Source organism: Schistosoma mansoni, chromosome 4 (genome assembly GCF_000237925.1).
Source record: "Schistosoma mansoni strain Puerto Rico chromosome 4, complete genome".
NCBI classification, from domain to species: Eukaryota; Metazoa; Platyhelminthes; class Trematoda; order Strigeidida; family Schistosomatidae; genus Schistosoma; species Schistosoma mansoni.
The window spans coordinates 9,249,216-9,264,520 of NC_031498.1; the positions used below are offsets into that span (position 1 = coordinate 9,249,216).

Consider the following 15,305-nt stretch of genomic DNA (forward strand, 5'->3'; position numbering starts at 1 on the left):
AAAGTGTTTAATATTGATTTACAGCTGAATATTATTGTATTTTATGGTTTAACTCCTTGTAGGCTGACTCGTTAGCCATTCATGTTTGCATATATTGTGATCAAGCAGGTCATATATATATATATATATATATATATATTAGCCATATCACGATAATTACACGGATCCCAACTAGGTAGTGTACATCATCTACACCTACACGGCTCATTTCAACAGTCGATGACTTTATAGACTAATTCATGTCTTGGTTTTGTCTCCCTTAGCTTTCTTCTAGCCCAGTCATAAACGAACTATCATCTAGTTAGTCAAAATCAGCTACAAAAATAAAATTATATTCACTTTTCATATCACTATTCTGTAAATACTCTTTTTGTAGCCTAATTACTATAATACTTACAATTTCGTTTATTCTCTTATTGTTCTTTGTTAATTTTCTCTCTTTTCGTCCAATCAAAAAAAGTACAGCAATTTAGATTAGTACATTTTATACAAAATTCTGTATTATTTTATCTGTTTTTATTATAGTATTTGTTCTTAGTTTATTATTAACCATTGCTAGTAATTAAAGTATACATCCTTTATAGTCTTTTTTTGTCAAAAGATAATATTTTTCAATTTCATGTACTTTAATGGTATATTTCCTGTCTCTATACACTAAGTAATGAAGTTAAGCTTAAGAATTGTAGATTCTGTTACCTACTAGTAATTAATTGTAAAGTGTGTAAATAGTATTGCTTTGAAAAAGCATATAAGTTTACACAATCTCACCTTTTTTTACGATACATACCATTTTGTATCGTTTTTATCTAGAGTTTATTCTCTTGCTTTATTTCTTAATAATTTCAGCGTAAAATCTGCGTTTGACTGGAATTCTCTGGAACATAAATCTGATTCCTATCGTAAGTCCGACTGTTTACTCACATCATTTGATCAAGAAACAATAACACCTTTCAAACCCCCAAGGAAAAATACAGGATTTGAGAGAATAAAAATAAATTCTACCAGTGATTTTCATAATTTAACACCGCTTGCGTCATACAATGGCGGTGATCAACATATTCGTCCACGTTCCATGTTCATCCCATCATCCGGTAATGAAATTCAGTCATCACAGATTTGTTTAAAAACGAAAGATGTAAATAATAACCTGACAACCGATCATCATGATAACAATCTGAATAATGCAAAACGATCTTCTGAATCAATTCCATCACTTGTTTTTGTCCCATGTAAAGCGTCTGTGGATCATAACAGTGATGATACTACTAATACCAATAATAATGATAATAATAATCTCAAAGTTAGTAATCAAACTACTCATGTTAATACTGAGACAAAAACACATATCTCTGTATCTATGATGAAGAAACCTGTTTTGACTGGTGTTGAAGAAAATTCAAATAAATGTTCTCAAAGTCCTAGTCCTCAAACAGTGGTCTTACGTCAAAAAATTGGTGAAACTTCTCGTGTATGTCAACATTTTTTTTAAAGATTACTATTTATGATTAATAAAAATGCTTCCTTTTAATTGTAGTCAATATGTATAATAAATGTATATATTTTCATTTTTGGAACAGTATTGTTCCAGTTTAAACTTCCTCTTAAAATAACTCAGTAAACCGTAATCATTAGAGTTCACCTATGTCGGGTGTGTGGGACAGATATCCACCAATGACACATGGTTTTGCAATTTCGCAAATTGACTGGTTAAACCATTAGATATATTGACTCAGTAATTTAAAAGGTTAAGCTCTTTCTGCGATACCTAAACGTCATTTGTTCAGTCTCTTTAGTGAAGTTACGGATTCGCACTACTAATGAGTACCATACTAGGACGGATCAGTTGTCCAGTATTTCCTTATTTTCAGTGGTTGTCTAACTAGGAACATTCCGTGACGCGAATGATACAATTCAACAATAATATTCCAGTAACGTTTTATTATTTTTAGCCGGATTGAAATTGTAAGATGGTGTTCATCTATTCATTGTACAGAATGTTTAATGATCAACAAAAAAGAATTGAGGTTTAACTTTTTCAATGGTCTCATTCAGTGATCTTCACAACTCTGTCTCCATAGTAATCATATCATCTTATTCGACTAAATAGGGATTACATGAAATTCAGTTGAATAGTGTCCATCTCAACAAATAAATCGCATTATTCTGTTTAATCAAATGCAATAAATAAAGGTTTGTTCATCAGTTAATGTTGTAGTTATAAACTAAGAATTTTATTTCATTAAATTATACCCTCAGTCTTACAACCATCAGTACTTATTGGTTTGTCGATTATCTGGGGACTATCAGATAAATCTTAATAACTCTAATGTTTATTGATCAGTTCAATTGTATCTTCTCAAGTTATCTTATTGTTAAGACGTATCTTAATTTTAAATTAATTAAATCACTGAAATAATCTGTTAATCACATGAAAATACCTCAGATAATTTAATAGCAGATGACATTACATAAAATGTATTATTTTATCGATTAGTTTCCCTAATAGTTGATGTTAATTGTTTAATGGATAAAATTTTTATCAGAACTATGGCACAACCATTGGTGAAATACTCAATAAATAATTCATGTAGACTCTAGATCCTTTCTAGTATCAATAAACAGAGGGAATATTATACGAAATTAAAGGAAAAGTGTATTGACAGTAATATAACTTTTATTCATTGTCAGTAAAAGAGAAAATGATTGCAAGTCAATGAATGTACTTTCATCAACTGGATATTTTGTTTCAAACTGTTGGTCGTTCTCTGACGGATATATATATATATATATATATATATATATATATATATCGGTAGTTGAAGTAAATATTTTTATAGTGATTATGGAATCGATCAGTGATGAGGATGAATAAAATACCGCTTAACTATTGAAACCAAATATATGTAGTCGTTTTTCATATCCTTTGACAAGCAACTTTACATAGATTAACTTGCTTTAATCCGAAATCTCCATTGCTCAGCGATCTAAAATTATCATGTTGTCTACAAGATATGTATATTCGAGATTCAATATCATGTGAATGCGTGCTGCTGAAGTGTCAACTGAGAACAAAAACTGTCCAACTCTTTCTAGTTTCCAACGGTTCTGTATTTGATACTAGCCCTCAGAACATCTAAGTATCATCTCTACAAACTCCTTAATCCAATTATATTGTAATCCCTGATATTGATACATTTTTAAACATTGCAGTTTCGAAGATCAGTGTAATCTATCTGGTAAAAATACACGATTACAGTAGTTATATACATATATGTACTCATCAATTCGTAGGAAATAATGTACATTTTTCTTCATTTGAGTGCTTTTATATGAAAATAAGTATTGAAATTTACTGCTTTTTAATGCACATCAATATGATATCTATATTTTTTGTCTATCCCCCTCGAAATCAACAAATACCTTATAATTTACATTACTATATAAATATAGTTTGTTACTCTTAAGAATGAATAAAAGTGAGTTTATTTTGATGATTAGAATTACTATAAAATAGTTTGTAAAAAAGAACCGAATTCTTGGTGTTTTTTTTCTATGCTACATCCCCTTTTGTTATATGAATGACTAAATGAATGTGTATGCATGGTTAATTTTTATTTCCCTCCTCTCTATCTCTCAATTTACAATTAGTGTACTTACAGTATAAAATGCAAAGTGTCACCTTTTACATTTTATCATAAGATTAATTAATTTTTTTATTATATCAAGTAAATTTCTCATAGTTTATACATAAGTGTAATTTAATTAATAAAGTATCTGGATATTGGCAGATTGATATCAAACTAAAAAACAACAACAACAACAACAACTAATCTTGGTAATTATTCAATTATTTATTAAATTAATGACAGAATTTTGGATTTGATTGTCCTGAATGTAGATAATTAAAAGACATTAACAATAATGATAATCTATTTGATTATAAACTCTTATTCATTTGTTGAAATGTTAACGTTGTTTTTTTTATAAGTAGAATCTAATTTCGAATCCATTATGTTATTGTAGGTGAATAAATAGAAAGAATTTCTATCATTTACAACTAATAATAATAATAGTTGATAAGAAATGACGTCAAATAATAAATTGAATGACGTCAACATTATGTCATCACAAAGTTATCATTATTTAATATATTTTAATGATTAAGTAATTTTATCTGAATTGAACATCGAGTGATTTATCATTGATTAACATACAGATTTCAATCGAACGTCTCACTTAGTCATTTTTAATGATTCAATATAAATATAACTGAATAGATTGAAACAATGATAGTAAACGAATTCATTGAATCAAAACATTACCTTATCCTCAATTAATTAATGAAAATTAATTTATTCCATTACTCATCATTGCCAGTACTATTTAAATGTGATAAGACTTATGTTTTACTGTTCCTTTCCCAAGTGTTTATATTTTGATATCATCTTCAGTTGAAAATTATTTCAACTTCGACATTTTTCTTGTGACTTAATATTATCCTTTGAATTTATCAGTTATTGATCTCTTTGACTTATTGCTTATATATGATGGAATAACTGAATAACCAATGCTAAGGTTTTAGGCAAAAATCGTAAGTTGGTTGTAACCATTTTTCCTTGTAAATGGCTGGTATAAGTGTTACAGATGTCCTCCCATTACTTACACCGACATGCAACATTGCCTAGTATAGGCGTAAGCTTGAAGAGCATTTGATTCGATCAAATCGAGACATGAAATCAATTCACAAAATCATTGAATCAACCGTGTCGAAAATTTTCTATACTTTCTGGTTGGATTCTACTCGATAACCTTGAATTAAGATTAGGTACTTTAAGTAACATAACTAGAAATTTTGCATACTTGTGCAGATGTACTCCGCTAGCTTCACTAAATTGTGACCGCATTCTTGGTTTCTAACTTTTTGCTATTTTTAATTTAACTCATTTAACTTTCACCTTACTGATTTCCTTACGCTGTTCTGATGCAAAGTGATACAATATAAACTGATCGAAGTTCATTTATTATTTATTTAAACACATACATATTGGTACAAAAGAACACCAGATACATATGCGCCACACAAAATAATGAAAATAGGAAGAGAAAGGATGAAAGGATAAGGAGGACTAAAATGTACAACCAGAAGAACTCTCTCAGTTAAGAAAGTAATAACCACTCTTTATGAAGAAAGTAGAAGAAGGTTACAGCAGGATCGCCACTGGCTTCTATTCTGAGCCATATCTGATAACGTCTCTAGCCACTGTGTTGCACCATCTCTCGGACCCCAGCCAGGGAGTCGTGAAGGACCAACAGAAGCTAGCCCCTTGCAGCTTTCTTTCATGCCACAACACCATGTCATACACTGACCTCCTCTCCGCTTTGTCCAACCAGTCCCAGAGTCGGCAAATAATGCACGACGTGGAATTCTGTGGGACGACATTCGTAAAACATGTCCAAGCCACCGAAGTCGGTGTTTCAAGATGGTGACACCAATTGAATTATCGTCTCTGCGCCCGAACACACGATGCCAAACCTCTTCATTACTAACATGGTGTTGCCACTGTATGTCAGCAATCCTTCGGAGACAACGATGATCGAACACAGAGAGACGTCTAACATCCTCAACTCGGAGAGGCCTGGTTTCACAAGCACAGAGCAAAACTGCTCTCACCGACGCGTTGTAGATCCGACCTTTTACAGCCAGACTAACATCACGAAGGCGCCAAAGATGGCCCAGATTGGCATAAGCCGCTCTGGCTTTCGTTATACGTGCATCAATCTCATCACTCACGCCACCACCAGCACTTATATAGCTACCTAGATACACGAACTTCTCAACTACTTCAATCTGCTCACCATCCAGGGTGAGTACAGGATGAGAATCCTGCCAGTCTTGTAGGAGTACCTTGCACTTGGAGGGTGCAGAGCACATGCCGTACCTGCGGACACTGATTGCCAACTGATTAAGTGCGGATTGCATGCCTTGGGCATTATCGCACAGTAAGACAATATCATCCGCATACTCGAGGTCGAGAAGTCGTTCTCCAGGCAGCAGATCCACACCGCCATTACTTACATCCATCAGAGCTGTTTCCAGGATGTCATCGATGGCAAAGTTGAAGGGGAACGGTGAGATTGGGCAACCCTGACTAACCCCGCTGCTCGAATGGAACAAGGGAGAGAGGTGGTTGTATGCCCTCACTCTGCCTGAGGTGTTCGTATACAGGGCCTTTAAGATGTTAATGAACTTCTCAGGCACACCCTTCTTCAATAGACAATCCCAGAGAACAGTCCTGTCCAACGAATCGAAGGTAGCCCTGATATCAAGAAACACTACGATTGTTGGCCTGCGATAAGTATGACGGTGTTCTAACACTCTGGTGGTCACTTGGTTTTTATTGTGTTACTTATGTAACGAAACCCAACCTTCCATCGATGTATATATATGCATAATATACATAGTGGATAAATAGTTTGTATATTGTAAGCAGAAATATACTGTAGTCAGCAGTGGAGTCCAGGATGCGCGTTTCGTTCCATTCGGGGCTCGTCAGCTGGATGAACCTCCGTTCCATAGTTGATGTTAACTCTGGGATTCAAACCCAGTCCCGTTCGTTCGAAACTTCGTTGCTTTCTCTACATAGCTACGACGAAACGCACTTCCTGGATAATACTGCTAGCCACCATCCATCCATGCTTATAATACTTGTGAATTAAGGCTATATCGAGGCAATCCTCACAGAGTGCACATATGTTAATAGGAGACTGATCAATTGCAGTCCTAAACATCAATGGAAAGAGTCAAACCACCAATGCAAATGATTTAGCATATTATGTTTACAAAATCCTAAAACAATTAAATAAATAAATAGATAATAATCATCACTGTCGTTGTCTCTGTTATTGGTTTTTCCACTTGTGTTAAATTCTACTCTGATTATTTTCTAACTGACTAAATACACAATTCATAAAGAGAATATATATATATATATATGTAATTATCCCTAATAGAGATAATTATAAATGAGTATAGCATAACAAGAAGGAGTTATGATCTTAATATTCTGAATTATGGAGACGTATTTATTGATCAGTCTTTACAATAGTATTTCACGTTGGGTTTTAATGGAGAAGAAATTAGTTTGTTAAAAAAGAGAATTTCTCTATATTCGTAGCTTATTTCAAAAGAAATGCACACCCCTTTTATTTTTTTACAAAAAAAGAATTACTAAACTCTTCTCATTGACTCAACAGATCTTTTTTTATTCAATGTACATAAACTTTAATCCACGTGTATAGTTGTGGTCTATTGTGTAATCAGTCGTATCACGTGATGTATGTCAATACATGTACAAATGCTGTGCCACACATATACACATATGCATAAAAAACATATAGTTTCTTGTTACAAGTATGTGGTAATGTTAATTAGAAATTTTAGGTTACATAGATTTGTAAAAATGATCAAATTCCAATTTATCAATTAGCATAATGATGCAGTTAACTAGAACTACACAGTTTATATGGAGTTTGTGGACTAACATACACACATATAAGTGAACTATCTCATTACAATACTTGTAATTTGATAGTAATTTTATGATAAAAAAATAAATGCAAACATACTTTAAATTTACTGTGTGACTATACGTGCCTTTGGATTCCAAAAAAAACCTTGCAGTTTTGATACAGTTAGTCTAAGTCGATTAAATTACAAAATGAATCATATGAATGAAACAGAGTTGAACTGAGCTTTGTTGTTATTGAATGTCAATCTTTTTTTTGTGATTGAGTAGAGGATTGATGAGAAAAACTCCGCCTATAGCTCTTCTAGGGCTACTCCCGGTCCCAAGTCCGGGTAAAGTTGAAGGGTTGGGGGTGGGATTGGCAACCTCATCCCGTAGAAAACAACCTTGCTAAAAAAATACCAGCCAGAATAAACAAACTAAACCATTCAAACTCTGTGCTCGGAGTTCAAGGAAGAATTATGACGTCTCAGGATGAAATCCGGGATTCTTCGGAAGTCACAAGGAAGATGCCCCTTTTAACAACCAGAGCAACAATCTTTTTAGGTACATTGAGTGTCCGGACAATGTGGGCGACCGGGAACACCAGTCAAATAGCAATGGAAATGAGGAGATACAACTTGGCAGTAATCGGAATAAGCAAAACCCATTGGACCCAAGTTGGACAGCTATGGCTAGATATGGGAGATGCTACTGTACTCCAGTCACGAAGATGAAAATGCTCCACACACTCAGGGAGTTGTTCTAATGCTGTCCAGAGAAGCACGGAATGCACTTGTAGGATGGGAATCTGACGGATCCAGAATTATCGAAGCATCCTTCAAAACAAAGAGGGAGGGGATCACAATGAATGTTATCCAATGTTATGCACCCACCAATGATAGCAACGATGACGATAAAGATCAGTTCTATGAGAGCCTGTAATCAAGCCGAAATGGACAACACAGGGTATGAAGATATAATAGGACGACATGGACTGGGAGGGAGAAACGAAAATGGAGTGATTCGCAAATTTATGTGCATTCAACAATTTGGTGATGGGCGGCACAATATTTTTATCCCCACGACTAACCATTCTCGTATATTTTTATCACCACACGCCACCGTTGCTATTGATTTAATTTAACGAAATGTTATTCTTAGTCTTCTGAAACCATGTTTTAAACTACATGTTGGAGCTTTTAATGTTCAAACATTGTCAGATGGGACAACAGGCTTTTTAGCTAAGATTCTAGAATTTCATACCATCAATGTATGTTGTGTCTCCGACAAGCTCATATACGATCCACCTACGGTCGTTCATTCGACCTCATCAATATAAAGAACCGGCATGAGTTATCCTTCGAGCATATGTAGCTCCCACTACTACTCCCTCGATGTCCGACTATAGTTGTATTCACCTTAAGGTAGCGTTCGACTCTGTTGATCATTAGGTTCGGTACCAGAGAAGTACATTAACCCTATACAGACTGCACTCGAACGCTACTGGTCATCAGAATTTACGGCGAACTTTCATCGAAATTAGTTGCTTCAAGTAGTGTTCGTCAAGCTTGTTAACTTTCTCCATTTTTATTTAACTTTATCGTAGACATATTTTTAAAGATTACACTTCCATCATCTGACTTTTTAGGGGTTGATCTTCTACCAGGAGATTCACTTGTTGAGTTAGAATACGCAGATGATATAGTTCTGTTAGGTGAAAACGCTAGCAAAATGAAGTTTTTTGACCACATGAAGCAGCAATATAACCATGTTCGGAATGAGGTTCTCTCCCTCCATATGCAAAATGTTGTTTCAGGATTCGCTTGCGTCAGCGCCAGATTTAATGATAGAGAGTAGTAGTTGAACGCATCAACCGCTTCACTTATCTTGAGAGCTTCATCAGTACTGATGGCCTTGTATCTGATAAAATTTCAACACGGATTCAGAAAGGTCAGCTGGCTTTTGTTGACTTGCTTTACTTGTGGTGTAGATGAGATATCCGTTTTCCTACCAAAGGACGAGTTTACTAGTCAACAGCGCGCTCCGTTCTATTTTATGAATGTGAAACCTGGCCGTTAATAGTAGATATTCTCAGTTTACTAATATTTGAACATAGATGTCTCTGAAGCATTGCTCGTATATTCTTGGACCACCGAGTAAGCAATTCCTCGGTTAAGAAAAGGTTACTAGGTAGAGATGACAAGCCGATTGATAAGGTAGTAAATCTTCATCAACTGAGGTAGTCAGTACGTGTGTTACATATGCGTAAACGGCGGTTACCTTGACGGGCGATGTTGTTTGATGTAGGTCAGGCTGGAAGAAAGCTAGAGGCGGTCGAAAAAATACTTCATTAGTCCATGAAGTCAATGACATCTGGATTTAGCCATGTTAATAGGTATAGATTACCTGGTTGGGTTCCTCATGATTGTCGTAACCAATAGTTGGAAACTTTGAATTGTATGGTTCAAAATTATTTGCAATCGCATCGGTGCATCCATTCTTTGTTGCCTCCAGAATCCTGAGATTCTAAATTGCCCATAATATTTTAAATCTCACTAATTTATATATTCTCGAATTGTGTCTTCGATCCCTAATCTTTTCTGCTAACACTGATACTGTTATTACTTTTACCATCCTGGGATTTGGCCTGACGATTTAATCTCTTTGTGTTAATAGGATATGGCAACTTGAACAGATTTACATACGTACTAGGTTCTACGTTGTGACTGGCTGACTAACTGAATCGTTAACGTACAAAATGGAATTATAACACCTGATGATAATTAACTTAGCCTACATTCATTACTTTGTGTCTATTATTTTTGCAGTTTAACATCATTTCATCTTTAAGTAAAGCATCTTTTGGTTTGCGCAGCACACAAATTCTAAACTAGTGAAGTATAGATTAGGGTTACCTCAGTCACTTCTCAATACATGAGAAATAATCCATGTTGCGAGTTCACTAACCTACTTCTGTCAGTTTATAATTACCTTTAAAGTTCTCGTTTTCGTAAACTTTTAATATATGGACATAAAATTTAAACTTTAACTTTTATGTCACTTATTGACTCTTATTGTAATCACTGACTACTCACTCATTGTAAAAAAAAATCAAAATATTTTGCTTAGACTGTGGTGTTTCTTTACGAAGCTGTTAGACTGTAAATAATTTCATGAAAAAGATATACATCGTCTAAATATAATGCTTTTGTCAATTGTTACTATTGTATTCATCATTAAAAACGTCTAATCTCTTTTACGGAATTTAGTCATAATATACTTTTGTTCACTGAATGAATATCAACCAAGTACCAATTATCTATGTTGACAGATAAATTGGTAGTTTAGAACAGAGAGACAAATACAAGTGTTTTATCAACTTATGTTTTAGTGACCAGTGGCTGCATCGTTCTCCGACTAAATATTACAATAAATTCAGACTCCTGTTTTCTGGACAAAACGTGGTCGTCGAAGACAACTTAATGTGACGACCGGTTGATTGGTATTTCCATAAGTCCTAAGTAATAAAGAACCACTTTTCACGAAGCATGACATCTGTGTTTGATTTTTTTATTCACTATTTACAACTTTTTAAAATAGTTAGATCGATCTGTCATTATGGAATATATTTGTAATGCAAAAGTACTTAACCATCTCTTGATTTTTGTTTAAAATCATATACAAAACTGCTTTACATTCAAATTTCATAATGACTTTTTGGTTTATACCTAAAAGATATATCATTTTTTCTAAAGCACTCTCATAGGATAAAACTGACTTTTATTTGAAATAAGTCGTCAATTTTCACTCGATTCCATTACTTCTAAAACTGTCTTGAAGTGCTAATATATTAAGTTGTCAGGATCATCAATTTAGTTGTATTTGTTCATCACACTGATCCTAGATCTCATATTGACCAGACCATAACATAGTCTATAATCTAATTACTAACCAATATATGTTTATATCAAACCACTGCATGTTGAGCATAATGTTCATATTACTTCTCTTTCACTTTGATTCACACATATTGATTCTTTGGTGCTGAGATTCGAAAATGCTTGTTGATCATGATCACCCTCCCGTCAAATATGAATGATGTTCCTAATGATCTATTTTTGCTTTTCCCGTTTTGATAATTCAACAAGAGATCTGTTTCTTTTATTATTACTATTATTATTTAATGATCTAAATTTTCAGTTTTATCTAAAATATTGGTGTTTCATCATAAATGAATTGCATGGTTCATAACTTGCTAGCATTCATTTGATCTCCCCTTTTCTATTTCAGGAAAAAAACATTTAAAAAATCATTATTGTAAATTACTTATTGATTTTATATTTGGACTTTATCGTGTTTATTTATTCTTTTCAACTATGTCGTTTAGATTAATCCGCCAAGTGAACATCGTGTATCACGTGTACTGGAGTTGGTGAAAGCATTTGAAGGGGGTGTTTGATAAATCATCAAATATAGATTAATTATGAATTTTGGTGCTTAATTTCTTTGCCACTTTACTTTTATCATGTTTAATTACTACTATTATTTTTATTGTTTTTACTTATTGTAATATGACTGACAAACTTTAATACTCCAACCTCTGAGATGTTCTACTTTATTTCAGTAATTCTATTCATAATTGCAAACTTTTAAATGCATACACATACTATTGATCACATTTTATTCTCTATCACTACTGATTATTTTCATTTGGTTGCGCCATAATGTCTTTTTTCTGTTTTGAGGAGAAAAATTGATTTTAGAAACATTTGTGAATTAATGACACTCTCTATGAATCCAGTTATTATTTAAACATGTAATTTTATTTTCTATTCACCCAATTGTATACTGTTTAAATTATACAAATTTGACTATGTAATCACCTGTGTATCTGTATGTGTACATCTTATCAATTCTACTTACTGAAAATGATTGATTGTATTGGTTTGTGCCTTAGAAAGCTACTTGCCCATCAAATTGAAACAAAATCAACAAACTATTCAATGTGTCAATATTTTCTTTTTTATCAGGAAAAATATTAACAAATGATAATATAATCAGATTAAACATACAGCATGAATTGTGTTTTTTTCGCAATAAGAAAATGATACAAATTCTTCTTTGCAATTTCATTCATTTCTTATAATTAATACCACAGATTTGATTATCTGGTTTCTCTGTCTTACTATGTATTATAATGATATTTTATACAATGATCTATTTATTTGATTGTTTACCGTTGGGTGCTTTATCACTATTCTCTATTCTTGTTGATTAATACTAATTATTTGTAATGATTTGATAAACAATAAAGAATTACGCTTTGTTTTCAAAATATAACACTATCGTTGATTCCTAATGGCTCATAGAATGCAAAGACACTTCAGTACTTTTACAAATTGTCATTTTAAACTCATCCTTCCAAATGATTTGTAATATCCATACATAAACCCTGTTGTTTTCAGGTGTTAACAGAAGACATACAAAAGAGAAATATGTATATCGTAATTGCCATTCAACTAATATATATATATATATATATATATATATATATGGGTTTAATCGAAATAAATTACGTCATAAGAACAAAATCGAACTAGCTCTCACTTTAATTAACCAGGGAAGAGCTCAAGGACCGGATAAGTTGGTTTTAGAGCCGCTCAACAATGTTGGGTAGTCCAGTCTGTTGGAAATTAAATTATTTGAGATAGTCGCTAGAATTCTAGAGCAAGACGTAATTTCATTCTTCTTGTCTTGATCTCTGGTCGTTTACGTTTATGATGAAATCTTGTGATAACCACAAATAAACAAGTTTTCACCAATATAGTACGGAGATTAATACCTGATCATCCGATATTTATCTGGCCATCATAAAGAACTAACGACTGTTTTCAGTTCTGAAACTATATTTACTAACCGAATGTTCACTTTTCGTCAGGTGTTAAAACATAGGCATACTTGCCGAAGTCCGGTTTCAGTTGTATATTTTGACTTTACAGAGACATTTGACTGTTGATCGCGAAATTCCGTAGCAGTGTTTATCATTAAGAGGTATAACAAAGCAGTTGGTCAGCAGTCATAGTAAACAGCGTATCAGTAGCAGTAACCAGTATTTAGTTTGTGTCACAACAATCACATGGGAATCACAAAACTAAGTTATTTCAGATTTTTTTAAAGTGTAGGTCGACAATACAGCTTATCTAAGTGTAATTTGAAGAACTCATGAATTTTGTCCATGAAACGAACCTCGAGAGCCACATTTTGGAAGAGTATGAATTTGTGTATCGATCTCCCAACCAACCATTTACGGAGCAATAAAAATCACTGAAAAGGGAATAGAAGAACCCCACAATCGTTTAGGGGAAGGTATTAAGATTGAAATAAATGCATGATTGGATCATGAATTTTATCTCTCGGTTATGCCAGTAAATTTACTAAGTTTGCAAATCCCATACACAGATTATTGACTAACTATTTATCCAACTTATTCAAATTTATTGAGTGAATAATGAGTTCCGCTTCATTAAGTAGCATGTAAAATTATTTTACAGTCATAGCAAATAGCCGTATCCGTGAGAGGAATTCGCATTTAGTTTGGTTCACAACACATCTGTCTTATTCCAAGACCTTACATTTTGGTTGAAAACCTCTGTGTCATTTTACTACATTATTTTCTTGGTTAATTTTATAAGTCTGTAAGTTTGAACAAGGTGTAATTCTAGTCGTTTCTTAACATCACTATATTGAAGCCTAATTAATGTTTTGAATCGTTTACTAAATTGACGTCATATGTAAAATAATTTAATTAAAAGTCAATCATAAATCGGATATATACCAAAAAAGTGATCATATTCTCTCTGGAAATAACTTTACTAACGAAGTAAATGTTAAACGTATATGGTTTGACTATTTACTTCTTAAAAAAATTATCATATGCTATCTAATTATCACATTAGTTCCTTGAAAATTCTGTGATTAATTCAATTTGATCATTAAATCTTAAATAAACCAATCAAACAATCTCGCATGTTAAACTAATCAGCATGATGTATTAATTTCTCACTGTATGTAGGCTGAAAAATAAAAATCACAACAGTTCTTTAGAACTGATGAATAATAAAAGCCTTGGAATCATAATTTAACAAAGGGTTATACCGATGCGGAACAAGAATCAGTTTTTTAGTCACTTATTCTTAAGTTGCTCAATCATAGAGCTTTGGTTAATACAGTTTTATTATTGTGTCTAACCTGTTTATAGACAAAGGTGATTGTTGGTAATGATAGAAATCCCACTCAATGTAGGGAATTTTATTCCTCTGAACATTCTACGCTATCTAACTGTGTTAGAATGCGCTACAAGTATATTTTAGATATAAGACATGACAGTTCTACGAAACTCGAAATGTTATCATTCAAATATTTCAATTTTAACGCTAGGCATACAATATTTATTAACCAAGTTTAGTTGAACTTTTAAAGTCGTCTGCTGTTTCTTTACTATATACTTTTTTTTTAAAAAAAGTACTTTATTTGGCAACAAATCAATCGTCATATTCAAAATGCCATTTATATGCACTTTTGTCATTCCTGATCAGTCGATGAAAAGCAATACCTACGGTGTCATGATTTTGAATGCAGTTATGTTTATTGTTCTAACGAAATAGAATTTATCTAAATTCTAATAAACTGAAATGACATCTAAATCAGATTTATTAAAAATATTTTTTATTTAGCTAAGAAGGTTATATTTAGTAATTAATAATCTGCTTCAGAAAATAAAATCAGTTTTCATGAAAT

At 32.8% G+C, this 15,305-nt stretch overlaps 2 protein-coding genes across 6 annotated transcripts in view; one reads left to right on the forward strand and one right to left on the reverse strand.

Moving 5' to 3' along the window:
* The window catches only part of Smp_067000.1 (hypothetical protein), a gene marked incomplete at both ends in the record, with an annotated part of 33,533 nt that extends 20,671 nt beyond the window's left edge, over positions 1 to 12,862 (forward strand). For 2 of the 5 annotated variants that reach the window (XM_018796740.1, XM_018796743.1), the window contains 2 exons: positions 847 to 1,468; positions 3,451 to 3,474. In XM_018796740.1, the coding sequence (XP_018651852.1) occupies positions 847 to 1,468; positions 3,451 to 3,474 (646 nt within the window). Of the gene's footprint in view, positions 1 to 846; positions 1,469 to 3,450; positions 3,477 to 11,895 lie in introns of those variants that run through there. The other 3 variants (XM_018796739.1, XM_018796738.1, XM_018796741.1) reach the window with 3 other exon arrangements.
* Positions 12,462 to 12,641, reverse strand: Smp_202640 (uncharacterized protein; the record flags this gene model as incomplete). Its single annotated transcript, XM_018796744.1, has 1 exon — positions 12,462 to 12,641. The coding sequence occupies one exon, from the start codon at positions 12,639 to 12,641 to the stop codon at positions 12,462 to 12,464; it is 180 nt and encodes a 59-aa protein (XP_018651855.1).
* Positions 12,863 to 15,305: the final 2,443 nt, after the last annotated feature.